General features: G+C 48.2%; 1 protein-coding gene across 2 annotated transcripts in view; it reads left to right on the forward strand.

Annotated features, from left to right (window-relative positions):
- The first annotated feature begins 422 nt into the window (after positions 1-422).
- Positions 423-16,424, forward strand: part of CATSPERG (cation channel sperm associated auxiliary subunit gamma) — a 29,547-nt gene continuing 13,545 nt past the window's right edge. The window contains exons 1-8 of one of the 2 annotated variants that reach the window (XM_065926021.1): positions 423-1,339; positions 1,427-1,480; positions 6,269-6,413; positions 6,745-6,871; positions 7,049-7,121; positions 8,133-8,288; positions 14,274-14,445; positions 15,492-15,629. In XM_065926021.1, the coding sequence (XP_065782093.1) occupies positions 1,085-1,339; positions 1,427-1,480; positions 6,269-6,413; positions 6,745-6,871; positions 7,049-7,121; positions 8,133-8,288; positions 14,274-14,445; positions 15,492-15,629 (1,120 nt within the window). In that variant the 5' untranslated portion in view covers positions 423-1,084. Of the gene's footprint in view, positions 1,484-6,268; positions 6,414-6,744; positions 6,872-7,048; positions 7,122-8,132; positions 8,289-14,273; positions 14,446-15,491; positions 15,630-16,424 lie in introns of both variants that reach the window. The other variant, XR_010661705.1, reaches the window with a different exon arrangement.

Here is a 16,424-nt window from a genome sequence, read left to right on the forward strand (position 1 = left end):
GGTGCAGGGCGCAGAGAGGGCGCGGAGCGAGCGGAAGGCCAACGGTGAAGAGAGTTCCCGAGGCAAAGAAACGGTCTCAACCGAGAAGGGGCGGGGTCATAGGAGGGGGCGGGGCAAGGAACGGGCTTGGGAAGACCACCTCCCCCAGCATGAGGGGGGAGGGCGGGTCGATAAGGGGAGGGACAAGGCGCAGAAGCCGAGCGAGGGGCAAGCTACAGGCGAGAAATCGAAGCGAGGACAGGGGAAGAGGTGGGGCGTGGGGAAGGCGCAGGTTCGGGAGAGGGACGGGTCTAGAGGCAGGATCTGGTACCTGGGCAGGGCCCGAGCACGGAGAAAGGGGCGGTACGGAGAAATGTGGGGGGGCGGGGCAAGAAGTGGGGGTGGAGCCAGGCTCAGGTATGCTAGGAGAGGAACTGGGGGCAATAGGTGGGGCATAGCTAAACCGAGAAACAGAAATAGAGACCGACTGAAGAGTAGGGGTCGGAGGCAGAGCAGAGGCAGAGCAAAGAAGGATAGGGCAAGGTTAAGGGGTGAGCCTGGGAGGCGGGGCGAAACCAGGGGTAAGGGCATGGCCAGGAGCAACAGTAAGGGAGAGCCCTGGAGTAGCAGCAGAGGTGGGGTCCGGAAGAGCAGTAATTGCCGGCCCGAGGTCTGGAGCAGAGGTGGAGCCAGGAGCAAGAACAGGAGAGAAGCCAGGAGCAAGAGCACAGGCGGAGCCAGGAGCAAGAACAGGCGAGAAGCCAGGAGCGAGAGCAGGAGAGGAACGTGGAGCAAGAACAGACGAGAAGCCAGGAGCGAGAGCAGGAGTGGGACGTGGAGCAAGAACAGGCGAGAAGCCAGGAGCGAGAGCAGGAGAGGAACCTGGAGCAAGAACAGGACCGGAGCCAGGAGCAAAAGTAGGAGTGGAGCGAGGAGCAAGAATAGGGGTGGGGCCAGACGTTTGAGCACAGGTGGGGCCAGGAACAGGGACTGGGCGGGGCGCAGGAATAAGGCGGGATCTAAGACGGCGCCTACCAAGAACAGTCTAGCCGGCTGGTGACCTCCGCCTTCTCCAGGTTGAAGCCACGTTACCCACTTGCCCGAGATGTTCCCTGCTGGCCCTACTCCGTGGCCGAGACTCCGAGTCCCCCGGGCTCTGTGGGCACTGCTGGTGGTGCTGTTGGCACCGTGGAGGTTGTGGGCGATACAGGAAACCCAGGAGTGCACCTGGCAGGTTGTCTTGAACAACTTAGAGTCAGTAGGCAAGAACGACGCGATCGATCATTTCGTCGATCAAGAGCTGTACACAGTGGACAAAGTGTTCGACCTGCTAGTGGACGCACCCATCGACCCGGACGAGGTGAGGAGACTGGGGGCAGGCGAATGGACGAGGTCCTGGAGCTGCATCCTTCTGGGTTCTGGACATTTGCTCACCATCTCCTTGCAGACATACCTGGGCTTTCCTTACTACCTGAAGATCAACTACTCCTGCACAGGAGATGTGGTGAGTGGGTGCAGGGGCGGGGGACGCTTATTCTGTTGGGGCCTCACTTTTCCCCCTTTCTAACATTTAAATAGGCATGGCACCACTGAACCCTAGGGACCTTAAAGATTCAAGAAGATTCCTGGTATCTCACCAGGCACATAGTTGGTGCTTGTTAGCTTTTGATTTCCATAAAAACAAAACAAAACAAAACAGAGATATATAAGGACTTCCCTGGTGGTCCTGTGATTAAGACTGAAAGCTTCCACTGTAGGAGGCACAGGTTAGGCTCCTGGTCAGAGAACGAGGATCCCACATGCCAGATATTGGGGTCAAAAGAAAAAGAAACATAGACATTTTCCTCATAAAGTGAAGAAAATATTTTTTTTAAATTGAGATAGAATTCACATGTCCTAAAATTCACCATTTAAAAATATACAATTCAAGAGTTCCCTGGCTGTCCAGTGGCTAGGACTCCCGACTTGGTGTTCAGGGAGCGTAGGTTTGATCCCTGGTTGGGGAACTAAAATTCTACAAACTGCCCAGCACAGCCGAAAATAAAGACAAACAAAAAACAGTTCAATAGTTTTTCGTATATTCACAAAGTTGTGCAACCATCACCACTGTCTTGTTCCAGCACATTTTCATCACCTCAAAAGGAAACCCTGTACCCCCACCCTCCCGAGCCCCTGGAGACCACTGTTTTCTACTTCTGTGAAATTGCTTATTCTGGACATTTCATATAAAGAATGGAATCAAGTAATATGTGGCCTTTTGTATCTGACTTCTTCCACTTAACATGTTTTCAAGACCCATGTTATAACATGAATCAGTATTTCCTTTTTATGGATGAGTCACTGATGCAATGGACTTGAACTTGGCCAAACTTTGGGAGATGGTGAGGGACAGGAAGGTCTGGCATGCTGCAGTCCATGGAGTCACAAAGAGTCAGACATGACTGGGCAACTGAACAACGACAATATTCAGTTGTACGGATGTGCTGCATTTTGCTTAGCCATTCATTAAGTGATGGCGATTTGAGTTATTTCCACTTTGGGGGTGGTTATTATGAATGATGCTGCTATGAACATGTGTATACAAGTGTTTGTGTAAGCATCTGTTTTCAGTTCTCTTCAGTATATACCTAGAAAAGGAATTTCTGGGTCACATGATAACTCAGTTTCACTTTTGAGGACCTGCTGGGCTGTTTTCCAAAGCAAATCCATGTCATTTTACATTCTCATAAACAGTGTATGAGGGGTCCAGTTTTTCTATATTGTCATTTGTTGTTGTCCATTTCTTTGATTCTTGCCATCTAGTATGTGTGAAATGGCATCTCAGTGTGGTTTTGATTTGCATTTGCCTCATAACTAATGATGTTGAACATCTTTTCATATGCCCATTAGCCATTTATCTATCTTCTTTGGAGAAATTTCTGTTCAGATCCTTTGCCCATTTAAAAACTGGGTTATTTGTCTTTTTATTGTCACATTATAAAATTTCTTTTTATGTACTGGAAAGTAGTTCCTTCTCAGATATATAATTTGTAAATATTTTTCACATTCCATGTCTTTTCACTTTCTTAATGATGTCCTTTAAAGCACTAAAGCTTTACATTTATTGAGATATAATTCACATATCATACAATGGCACCACAGTTTTAATTTTTGATAAAGCCCAATTATCTTTTTTTTTTCATTTGTTGCTGGTGCTTTTGGTGTTGTCTAAGGCTTTACCTAACCACAAATCATGAAAATTTACTCCCATGTTTTCTTCTAAGAGTTTGTTTGTTTGTTTTAGCTCTTATGTGGGCCTTTGATTCATTTTGAGTTAGTTTTTGTATATGGTGTGAGGTAGGGGTCTAATTTTTACCTGGGAATATCCAGTTATGCCAGGAGTGAAAAGATTATTCTTTCCTCATTTAATTGTCTTGACATCCTTGTCAAAAATCAATTGACTATAAGTATAAGGATATATTTCTGGATATAATTCTATTCCATTGTTCTATATGTCTGTCCATATGCCAGTACGACACTGTTTTGATCACTGAAGCTTTGTATTAATTTTCAAATTGGGAAGTTTGAGTCCTCCAAGTTTGTTCTTTAAGATTGTTTTGGCTAAAATAAGCAGAATGCTGTGGTTTAGAACTGAAAGTTCTGAAGGCTACAGACCTGGGTTTGAATCTACCATGGACTCATATTTATCTGGAGGAAGTATAGCATGGTAGTGAATCCTTTGAGCTCTGGAGCCAGGCTGCCTGGCTTCCAGCCCCAGTCCTGCTCATAACAGTTGAGTGATCTCAGGCAAGTCACTTAACTTCTCTGTACCAAAGTCTCCTCATCCTTAACAAGGCTACAATAATGATCATACCCACTTCATAAAATGATTAAATATGTATGAAGCACTGAGCACAGTGGCTGGTTCATAGAAAGTGAATGCTAGCAACAAGTTTCTAGAGAGTGACCTGGGCCAAGAGTTGACTCCATCAACTTTCTCTCCTTATCTGTGAAAGCCTGATAGTCATTCCTTTATCTGTTCATGCAACACGTACTCTGAGTCAGACCCTCTTTTTTTTTTTTCCACAATGGGTTGGGGAGGCAGTACAGTGATAAACAGTGTGGCCTGATGTTTCTTCTGGTTCAGCCCACCAGGGAAGCAGACAATCGACAAGTAAATACAGAAAACAACTTATTAGTGTAATCAGTGCAAAGATGAAAATAAAATGAGGTGAAGGTGTTAGCTGGAGTGTTTGGGGAAGGTCTCTGAAGAGCTTGAGAAGAGGCCTGAATGATGAAAAGGGAGAGAACTGGGGAAAACACTGGAGCTGAGGGAACAGCAGGTGCAGCTGCCCTGAAATAGGATCGAGGCCGGAGTATATGAGGAACCGCCCAGAGGCCCATGTGTGGCTGGAGCAGACTCAGCGAGGGGGACAGTGGGAGGGGAGAGTGAGACCTGGCTTTCTCTCTAGTGAAATGAAGCCATGAGGTTTTGAACAGAGGGATGTGATGGGATTCAAGTGTTAACAGGCTGAATGGGGGGCAGAGCAGGAGCAAGGAGACAGGGAGGAGGCTAATGCTTGGTCCAGGCAAGAGTTAAGGGTGGACAGCATCAGGGCAGTTGTGGCCACTATAGCCCTGATAGGGAAGAGCTCCCCAACCCACCAGCACCTGCTCCCCTGTGATTGAAAACCAGAGGCAGGGCTGGGACAGGTGTAGGGGGCAGGATTGAAAGGGCCCTGGCTGAGGCATTCCTCAGGATGAAGGTCTGTGCCAAAGGAATCAGACTCATTAAATCTCCCACCCGTGTCTCATAGCTCCCCCCACACCCCTGCCCACAGCGACTTGAGCACAGCTGTCTCTTGGGGATGCCTCCAAGCCTTTGCTAATGCTCTTCTAGAGACTTCCCTGGTGGTCCAATGGTTAAGACTCCATACTCCCAGTGCCAGGACCATGGGTTTGATCACTTATCAAGGACCTGCATACCGCATGATCCAGCCAAAAAAAATGAAATATTAATGCTGTTCTATACCCGAGAATGGGCTTTCCCTGGTAGCTCAGCTGGTAAAGAATCCCCCTGCAATGCAGAAGACCCAAGTTTGATTCCTGGGTCGGGAAGATCCTCTGGAGAAGGGATAGACTATCCACTCCAGTATGCATGGGCTTCCCTGGTGGCTCAGATGGTAAAGAATCCTTCTGCAGTGTGGGAGACCTGGGCTCCATCCCTGGGTTGGGAAGATCTCCTGGAGGAAGGCATGGCAACCCACTCCAGTATTCTTGCCTGGAGAATCCCCATGGACAGAGGACACTGGCAGGCTACAGTTCATGGGGTAGCAGAGTTGGACACAACTGAATGACTAAGTACAGCACAGCACATACCCTAGAATACATGTCTTCTTCCTTCCATCTACACTCTAAGTCAGGGGTCCCCAAACTCTGGGATCTAATGCCTGATGTTCCGAGGTGGAGCTGATGTAATAATAATAGAAATAATGTGCACAATAAATGTAATGGACTCGAATCATACTGAAACCTTCCCCTCACCCCCCAATCCTGCTCAGTGGAAAAACTGTCCCCATTAAGCTGGTCCCTGGTGCCAAAAAAGGTTGGGGACTGCTGCTCTAAGCCCTGCCCTCCCTTCTTAGCCCAGCCAGGATCCTGGCATTTCTGGGAGGTTGTCCCTGGCCACCCAGTCACCCTTGTCCCTAGTTCCTTTCTGTATAACTGCTCCTGCCTGCCTGCTTGCTAAGTCACCTCAGTCATGATTGACTTTGTGACCCTATGGACTGTAGCCCCTCCAGGCTCCTCTGTCCGTGGGATTCTCCAGGCAAGAATACTGGAGCAGGTTGCCATGCCTTTCTCCAGGGGCTAACTGCCCCATCATACCCCAGATCCCAGTCCCTAAACCAGAAGCCCCAGGAGTGAGAATGGAATCCCTGAAGTGAGGGAAGAGGCTGCTAGTAGTTGGTGCCAGGTGCTCCCACCTTTATATTTTTGTTTGTCCTATGCTTTCTTGCCCTATGCATTCCCTACGTCTAATTTCTGTCTGAGGACCTTGCTCTGGACTCACCTCCTCCGGGAAGACCTCCTGACTCCCTCCCAGCCGGAAGCACCTCCGCCCCCTCTCCTAGACTGGTTCCATCCCCCTCCAGAGCCCCAAACCTAGACCATGTTCTCTGACCTTCCCACGGTGGAGAGTCTGTTCTCCTGACCCAGCCTAGGAAGAAGGCAGGCTAGTAAAGGTGGGGTCAAGGCAGGAGGACCCACAGGCTCTCCTAAGGACACCCCTGTGGGGCCATCTCGCCCTCAGTCCTCCGAGGCCCTGGTTCGCAAGGGCCACCTGACAGGGCTGAAGCCAGTGGTGCTGGTCACCTTCCAGTCCCCAGTCAACTTCCATCGCTGGAAGATAGAGCAACTGCAGATCCAGATGGAGGCAGCTCCCTTCCGCAGCCCAGGTGGGCCTGGAGGGTCACAGCCGCCTGGTCGGTGTGGGCGTGGCCGTGTGGGCGTGGCCAGGGAAGTTCAGCGAAGTTCACGGTCTCAAGGGGCCTATGACCTGGTGGTGGTGTGGAGGTGGTTGCAGGCCTCACAGGGATCTTTGACCTGGGAGGTGGGTAGCCAAGGAGGCCTAAGCAGGTTCCGGGGCCCAGATGGGACCACACAGAGGCCCCAGGGGGATCCATGGCTGAGAAGGGAGTTGCGGTGGGATCCCAGTGGTTTGTGGCCGGCGTGGGGGGAGGCTACTGGAAGGCCCCAGTAGCCTCAGTACCCACCACCTGCCAGCAGAGAGATGTGACGCAGAGGAGGTGTGTCTCATGAGCTGGTACACGCCCATGCCCATCAAGAACGGCAGCGTGGTCATGCGCGTGGACGTTAGCAGCAATGGCCTGGGGCCCTTCATCCCCAATAAAAGGTGCCCTTTCCCAATCCTGGGCTGGGTGAGGCGCGGAGACTCTGGGAGGGGCTTCCTAATTTCCGGATTCGATTCCCGCAGAAGAGAACAGGGGTCCTCAGGGCGGGAGAGGGGCAGGGAAGTGGCTGTGGGCTCTGGCTGCTGCTACACCGGTACTTGCCCCACACCCACCTCCAGGTTTCGTGTGAACATTAACGGCTTCCTGGAGAGACAGCGAGACCACAAACTCCAATTCACTGTGGGAAATGAGGTGAGGGGGCCCCGGTGATGGGAAGGGCCCCCGGTGCCGTAATCTGCTAAGTACACTTTAAGTCTTGACAGTGACCTGTGCGAGAAGGTCCTCTAGCATACCCATTTTAAAGAGGAACAAACTGAGGCCCCAAAAGGATGGAGCCATTTGCCCACAGACTTGAAACTGTGTCTACCTGACTCCTGCACCCATATTCTTAATCATAGTGCATTCATTCATTCAGCAGGCACTTCCTGAGCACAGAGTGTGGCACCATGGGAACGTAGCAGCGAACCCACAGACCCAAATCCGTGCCCTCTCTTTGAGCTGACAGTCTAGTGGGAGAGACAGACACCAGACCAGCACACATGAGATCAAGTCAATTCCACAGCAGGTTAAAATGTGGTCAGTGCACTGGAGAGAAATCAGAGTGAGGGGAATTAGATCTCTGTAAGAGGGGGTGGCGGGTGCTTCCCAGGTGGCTTAAGGCTCAAGAATCCATCTGCCAGTGCAGAAGACGCAGGAGACATGGGTTTGATTCCTGGGTTAGGAAGATTCCCTGGAGTAAGAAATGGCAACCCACTCTGGTATTCTTGCCTGGGAAACCCCATGGACAGAGGAGCCTGGCGGGCTACAGTCCATGGGGTCACAAAGAGTCAGACTCAGATAAGCACACACACAAGAGGGGGTGGCAGTGTTTAAATGGACGCTCAAGAAAGGTGTAACTGAGAAGGTCGACATTTGAGTACAGTCTTGGTGGAGGAGAGGCAGGAATTACGTGGTTACTAGAAGAGCATTTCGAGCAGAGGGAACAGTCGGTATAAAGGCTCTGAGAAGCAGTGAGAAAGCCCACATGGCCAGGAGAAAGTGAGCAAGGGGGAGAGTGGTGGAGGATGAGGTCAGAGAGGTGATGGAGGCAAATTGCACATGGCCTTGTGAGTCAGGGTAAGGTCTTTAGGTTTTACCTTAAATGAGACAGAACCGTGGGAAGAGAGGGGGTTGTCGAGCAGCCCTCTGGCCCCTGCCCCGCAGCTCTTCCATCTGATACCCCGGTACTTTGTGAATGTCCCGTCGAGGCCGCTGTGGTACACTGTGGATCAGACACCTGTACTCATCCTGGGTGGCATCCCTGAGGAGAAGACCGTCCTACTGACCGACACAAACTTCAAGGACTTCTTTCTCGTGGAGGTGAGTCACTGCAGAGCAGAAGGTGGGCTGGGTTCCAGCTCCTAAAGTGGAAAGGGGCCCAGGGCCATGAAAGGGGTCCCCAGAGGCACACCAATGCCCAGGAGAGACAGATAACATCAACAAAAGACAGACCTTGCAGCCAGGCAGCCTGGGTTCAAATCCTCCTGCCGCCTCCTGGCTGTGTGATGTTGGGCAAGTCGCTTCACCTACCCTGGCCTCGGATTCCCCATTTGTAAAATGGGAATGACATTTATATTTACCTTACAGAATCATTCTGAGAATGACACAAATGCATAGCAGTCAGACCCAGAATGAGTAATATGGGAGTTGAAGCTATTATTATTTATAGGTCCACCATTTGTAGTTCTGAAATCCCAAATCTTTGAAATGGCATTTTCACAATTCAAGGCTAAAATGCATTTGTTGAGAAACTCTGACTTGAGCTAACAAAGACTTCTTTTTTTTAATCTTTATGCATTCTTTTTAATAATATTCTGATGCTGCCCTGCAGAAATGTTAAGGAATTTGATTATGGGGTGCTGCCCCAGACCCCACTGGGTGTTTGGGTGGTACGTATGTGTCATGGTGCATACTCAGTCACTCAGTCATATCCAATTCTTTTGTAGCCAGCCAGGCTCCTCTGTCCATGGGATTTTCCAGGCAAAAATAGTAGAATGGGTTGCCATTTCCTAATCCAGAGAATCTTCCCGATCCAGGGGCCTCTAGCATCTCCTGCATTATAGGTGGATTCTGTACTCCTGAGCCACTGAGGAAGCCTCATATATGTGTCATCTTACCTTCTAAACACTGGAAAATTCTGAATTTCAATATACACCTGGCCCCAAGGGTTTCAAATTTGGCGTTGTGAGCCTATATTACTTCCAAAACATGGAAACAGTGTCTGAAGCGAGGTCCTTTCAGTGTGAAACACAAACACGTTTGGGTTAATCTCAGTTGTAGGCAGAACTCCAAACCGGTTTGGTTTCAGCAGAGAAATAAAATTGAACAGGTGCACCCAACTGCAAAGCCTGGACACAGAGCAGCCTGCAGGCCTGGCTTGATTCAGGGTTCGAATGAGGACTCCAACTTTCGGCTTCACTTCTTCTGGATTAACTCCATCCTCAAAGTGATTCATATCATCCCAGCTCATAGGCAGAGAAAGGGAGCACCTCTTTCCCAAATAGATTTTTTTAAAAAATTCCTGAAACTTATTTGCTTGGTCCTGATGGGCTCAGCTTGGGTCATGTGTCCCAAAAGAATGGAGCGTGCCAGCTAGCTTAGCATGAGTCATGAGATCTATCCTAATGAGGAGGGTAGCTGAGACAAGAGACAGTGAGAGGATGACTCCCCCAGAGTGAAATCAGGGTAGCTTTGCCACAAGCTGGGAGGACAAGATGCTGGTTGTTAATTGTGTCTAAGATAACAATGTGCACCACAGCAACCCCGAAAGACTGCTTGAACCTCCTCCCTAAAGTTGAAAGTGCCATCATGATTTCTTTTTTAAATATTTGTTTACTTACTTATTTTTGGCTGCATCAGGTCTTAGTTGCAGCATGTGGGATCTTCATTGCATCACGTGGCATCTTTTGTACTGTGGTCCATGGGATTAGTTGCTCCGAGGCATATAGGATCTTAGTTCCTCTGTTAGGGTCCCTTGCATTGAATGGCAGATTTTTAACCACTGGACCACCAGCGAAGTCCTCCCACACATGGATTTCTGACAACCCCAGGTGGATTAATGTTCTCTCAGTTCCCTCTGGCTCTGAATTCCTGCTTCTGTTGAACTCTTTCTGTTTATAGAATATCTCTGGTCTATAGAGCTGTCCTGTCTGCTCTCTCTCTGGTTCTGACCCAGGTCTTGGCAGACCTTGGTCAGTTTTCATGCTTCTGACCCAAACACACCCACAGGAGAGATGTAGCCAATGAATTCTGCTGAAGAGATTTGGAGGACAAAGGAGGGGAGTTATGTCATGAGAATTAAAAGTGCAATTTGAACTTAAGGCATCCTTTTTTTTTTTTTTAATTTATCAAGATGAAAATCGTAAAATTCACCATTTTAAAGTGAACAGTGTAGGGCCATTGAATATACTGGTATTGTGCAATCACCAACTCTATTTCCAAAGAATTTCCATCACTCCAAAATCAGTCTATTTATTCTCATTTTTTAACCAGGACTTTCCCCACATTGCAGTCTCTGCTCTATTTTCTTTCTTTCTTCCTGTTTCACGCCTCAGCACTCCTGTCGACTGCCCATAGGATCTCATAACAACTCCCGCCCCCCCACCCTCTGCATACACACACACACACACACAATGCAGCTATCTTCAGCCCTGTGTTGGTCAAGTTTAGTTGCTGTAACAGGAATTCCCCAGCAGCCTAGTGATTAGGATTCCAGGCTTTCACAGCTGTGGCCAGGTTCAATCCCTGGTCAGAGAACATCCCAGAAGCTGAATGGTGCGTCCAAAACAAAAAAAAAAGATTCTGTAACAAAGAGACCCCTGAGAGAGAACAGCTTAAATGGACGCTATTGCTCATTTGCCAAACAGTCCAGTTGTGAGAAAGCCCAATCTCTTTCACTTTCCTGCTTCACCATCCTCTCGGCCCCAAGTGTTGATCTTACCCGTGTGACTTGAGCTGCATCAGGCCCACGTCCATACTGCAGCCAGCTTGGAAGGAGAAAGAGCAGAAGTGAAGGGCGAGCTATTTTCTCTTAAGAAAGTTTCACTTGCAGTCACATTCCATTGCTGAGGAATTAGTCAATTGGCAACATCCACTGCAAGGGAGGCTAGGAAGTCTAATTTCCACCTGGTTGGCACATACCCTGCTAAAACTCCATCACCAAAGAAAACGGGAGAAATGGAGTTGAGCCCAACTTGTCACCTGCCAGAAGTGGAAGAGGGGATTTGTTAGTTCATGTAACCAAAAAATTTAGGACTTCAGGTCCAGTTTGATCCAGGATTTCAAACAGTGGCACCAAATCTGAGTCTCTCTCTCTCTCTCTCTCTCCAGTTCTCAGACCTGGTTCCTCTGTATTGACTTTCAATTCAGTCCAGTTCAGTTCTGTCACTCATTCATGTCCAACTCTTTGCAACCGCAGCACGCCAGGGTTCCATGTCCATCACCAACTCCCAGAGCTTGTCCAAATGATTGACTTTATGCTCAAACATCTCTGGACTTGGAACTGCAAAGGTTGCAACTTCTCAGGCCCACATCCAGTGGGAATTATCTTTCCCATTATCTTCTAACCCTCAAATCCCAAGATTCTTTCCACTTGGTGTGGCTCACCATTCACCCACCTTGACTCAGTCATTGTGGTCAGAGAACCCCAACAGGCTGCTTGTTGGGGGAAATGAGTCAGAACTCTCAAACACTGCCCAAATAAGAAATCCAGCTGACTCACAGCTTTTCTTTTTCTCAGGCATGTGGAGGAAGATGGGAGGTGTGATGATCTTCTAGTTTAACGAAGAAATTTTCCAAGTATTTCTTCCAGAAAACAGAGGCAGCACTTTAAATATTAACAGGGCAATACATTGTGATGTCCAATCAAAATGACAGATTGAGAGGGTGCAGGTTAGTTTGCCCAGGCATAGCAACAAAGTCTGTAGTCTGCAGAAATCTCTTATGTACTGAATAGGTAGGGAAGTGAGAATGTTCATGTTCTTCTTAACTTGGTGAAATTTCCCTTAGCAGCAGAGCCTAGAATTTTATTTTGATTTATACTTTTTAAAAGTAAAAAATAATTTTTTCTTGTCTTCATTGCACAGCATGTGGGATCTTAGTTCCCCAACCAGGAATCGAACCCATGCCCTGGACATTGAAAGCTCAGAGTCTTAACCACTGGACCACTGGGAAATCTCTGAATTATACTTTTTGTTGGAAAAGTTAGTAGAAAATTACACTTTCTAGTGGAAAATTTCAGTCAAACACAAAAGTAGAGAGAATTGTATAATGAACCCAGTTTCAGTAATTAACATTTTGCTTTTTTTTTGTCCTACTTTTTTTTTCCCTAGAATGTTTGAAAGAAAATTCTAGCCATCATACCATTTCACTTGTAAATTCTGAGATTACTTGAGGAAATATCTCTAACACATTAGGACTTTGAAGAAATAAAATCACAATGCCATTATGATGCCCAGCAAAATTAACAGTAAGCCCCTAATATTGGGTTGGCAAAAAAAAAATCATTTGGATTTTTTGTAAGGTGTTACAGAAAATTCCAAATGATTTTTTTGGGCCAATCCAATATCATCTGACCTGGTCATAGTTAAATTTCCCCCATTATCTAAAAATGTGTTTTACGTTGGTTTGCTTGAATCAAGATGTGCACGTTGCATTTGGTTGTGAACTCTTAATTCTCTTCTTACCTGTAAGTCTGCTCTCTCCTGACCCACAACCATCAATCACTTTTTTTTTTTTTCCAGGTAATTTGAGAAGCCAGGCTTTTTGTCCTATAGAATTTGAAAGTTTACTGCTTTTTTTTTTTTTTTTTTTTTTTTTTGCTGTGCTGGGTCTTCATTGCTGCACGTGGGCTTTCTCTAGTTGTGGTGAATAGGAGCTGCTCTTCACTGCAGTGCATGGGTTTCTCATTGTGGTGGCTTCTGTTATTGCAGAGCACAGGCTTGAGGCAAATGAGGTTTAGTAGTTGCAGCTCAAGGACTTAGTTGCTCCATAGCATGTGGGATCTTCCTGGACCAGGAATCTAACCCACGTCTCCTCTTTACCCCTGAGCCACCAGGGAAGCCCTGGCTGTTTTCTTCTTCATAGAATCAATTAGCTTATTCCTCTGACCTTATGTATTGAATATTAGTCTCAGGGTGCCATAACAAAATACCTCTGACTGGGTGGCTTAGGCACAGAAATTTATATTCTTGTAGTTCTGGAGTCTGGAAGTCCAAGATCAAGGTGTCATCAGAGTTGGTTTCTAGTGAGGCCTCTTTCCGTGGCTTGCAGATGGCTGCCTTCTCACTATTGTCGTCATGTGGCCTTTTCTCCGTGTGCATGAGTGGAGAGAGAGATCTCTGGTGTCTTTTCCTCTTCTGATAAGGACACCAGTCCAATAGGATTAGGGCCCCACCCTTATAACCTCACTTATAACCTTGCTTATAACCTTAATTATCTCCTTTAAGGCCCCAACTGACTCATGTTGGGGGATAGAGCTTCAACATGTAAATTCTATCCGCAACACCCTATATTGCCTATAAACTGGTAGTAAGTTCTAGAAGCTTGGTTAAAGTTATACTCAATCTTTTAGGCAAGAGCCCTTCATTGGTGATGCTTTCCCACTGTTAATGATATTACCAGTGTTAGTGATTAGTCGGTGAGTTCAGATGGCCAGTTGTTCAAATAGAATAGGATAGGGACTTCCCTGGTAGTCTAGTGGTTAAGAATCCAACTGCCAGTGCAGGGGACATGGGTTTGACCCCTGGTCTGGAAAGATCCCACATGTCGTGGGGCAACCAAACCCATGAGCCGCAACTACTGAAACCCATGCTCTAGAGTCCGTGCTCTGCAACAAGAGAAGCCACTGCAGTGAGAAGCCCTCACACCACAACTAGAGAAAGCCCACGGGCAGCAACAAAGACCCAGCGCAGTCAAAATAAATAAATATAAAAAGTACAGAATAGGATTATTAAAATGTGCCTTAGGCCAAGCATGGAATCTTGTGGATCCACATGAGGACAATCCTGACTGTGGCCTGGGGAACCAGGTGTGCTGAGCCCCGATGAGTACATGGAGCACTGCCCAACTCCAGGGAGCACAGCAAGCCCCCACTGGCTCTGGCCTGGGTCGCCTCCTTCCAGGGGAAGTTTGTTGGGGGAAGTTTGGCCACCAAGATGCTGCTGCAGGGTGAGCAGGAAGGGGGCCCTGGGGGCAGCCACATGTGTCCATCCCAAGCAGTGGTCTGAGCAGGTGCCTCCCCCCAGGGCGGGACACGGGAGTGGGGATCAAGGCCACCTGCTCACCACTGGCTCCACTCCCCTGCAGTTGAGCATTGACAGTTGCTGGGTAGGCTCCTTCTACTGCCCCCAAGCCAGTTTCACCGCCACCATCTATGATGCCATTGCCACTGAGAGCACCCTCTTCATCCGGCAGAACCAGCTCATCTACTATTTCACAGGCACCTACACCACACTCTTCGAGAGCAATCATGGCAGTGGTGAGGGGTCACATACCCAGGCATCCTGGGCATCTTAGGCCATGGGACCTGCCTGTTAGAGCCCCAGGGAGGGTGCTTCAGTGAATCCATCACTGGAGGCACCTGGGAATGGAATTACCATGGGTGGGGAGAGGGGGATGTAGGAGGGACTTCCCAAGCTCCTGAAGCATCACTTCCCACCCTGCAGGCACCTCCTCCTCCCCTCTGTATATTGGGACAAGGCTTTCATCCAGACCTTCCCAGGAGTCTTGAACCCACTAAGGGCAGAGAGAGGCCTGAGAGTGAAGGGAGGGAGCAGAGAGAAAGAGAGACACGTGCATGCGCACTCATATGCAAAGGCGCAGAGAGGGTCAAAGAATTACCAGAGAGAGATGCACATCAAGTGAGAAGTGTGGGGCGCTGGGGAGGGGCAGGAAGTCAGGCAAAGAGAGAATCAGGGACGGGCTGTTGGAAAGGCAGAGCCATGAAGGAGATTGATCAGGGAGGAAAAGAGAGACTTAATTTTTAATTTATTTATTTGGCTGCATCAGGTCCTAGTTGCAGCACTTTAGTTGAGACATGTGAACTCTTAGTTGTGGCATGTGGGGTTTAGTTCCCTGACCGGGGATTGAACCCAGCCCCTCTGCTTTGGGAATGCAGAGCCTTAGCCACTGGACTACCAGGGAAATCCTAAGAGAGACTTTGGATTTGGCCTCGTCTTTTTTTTTTTTTTTTGGCCTCGTCTTTTGAATGATATCAAAGCCCTAGTTCTTCTTACCCCCCTGCCCCTCCCCATGTAAATGAGCGATGTGAACTTACAGGATCACAGAAACTTACACTGTAACCCCTATTTCATTAGTGAGTGTTCCCAAAGGCTTTATTTTTCTCACTTTCTTTCTTAGGGAAATTTGACAGTGGGAAGAACCAGGTTAGAATAGATGTAAGTCAAAGAAAGGGGTGTTTATTGGCTTAGACAGCTAGAAAACTCAGGAGCATGTTGGTTTCAGGCATAGTTGGATCTGGGGACTCAAGGTCCCAGGCTCAAGTGTCTATGCTGGCCCCCACAGAGAGATGGGTTCGAGTCCTGGCTAACGAGTGCATCAAGAGGTTGTGCCCTGTGCATTTCCATAGCAATGGCTCCGAGTACGTGATGGCCCTCACCACTGGCAAGAACGAAGGTTATGTCCACTTTGGGACCATCACAGGTAAGGTCAGGAGTCTCCAGCAGCCCAAGAGACCCCTCAGGACCCTCTCACTCCCTAAGAGTTCTGACCCCAGGCCCTCACCCCTCACCATATTCCTTCAGGAGGAGTCCCAGGCTTTGAGTCAAGATGGGTTTATGCCTTTGTCGTGGCGGGGCTTGGTGGGAGGGGGGAGCGGTTAGGTATCTTTCACAATGTGTTTAGTTTCAAAGGGCAGAAGCCGAATTCAAAAATTATTTAAGCGTAGAAAATGTGTAGACTTATATAGATGAAAAGACCCAGATGCAGCATCAGGCATAGCTGGATCCAGGGCTTGCAGGGTGAATCGTCAGGACTATCCCTTGGCAAGGGAGTATAGCCTAGGGATTATGGTATGGGTTCAGGAGAGAGACTGCTCTAACACCCCAACCCAAGTCACCTGTGGCTTTGGACAGGTAACTCAACCTCTCTTTTCGGGCACTTATCCTCACTTGCAAAATGGGGCTGAGAATACTAATACCCACATCATCGTGTTGATATCAAAGTTAAATAAGTTGACATATGTGAAGGTCTTAGAGCACTAGGGACATGGTGAGTCCTATTCAAGGGTTTATCATTATTAGCCCTATAATTTGGCCTCATTTTCAGATAGATACTCCCTTCTCAGGGGTTAGAGATGGCATCCAGGAACTTGGGGCTCACATCTCCCACTGGTTTGAGTCACCCCTGACAGCACTCTTTCCCCATTGGTCTTAGCACAAATCCCAGGGTTCACTCTGACTGGCCCATTTCTGGGGCATGTGCTCAGACCTGAGCCAA

The sequence above is a fragment of the Muntiacus reevesi genome, chromosome 2, assembly GCF_963930625.1.
Source record: "Muntiacus reevesi chromosome 2, mMunRee1.1, whole genome shotgun sequence".
In the NCBI taxonomy this organism is placed as follows: domain Eukaryota; kingdom Metazoa; phylum Chordata; class Mammalia; order Artiodactyla; family Cervidae; genus Muntiacus; species Muntiacus reevesi.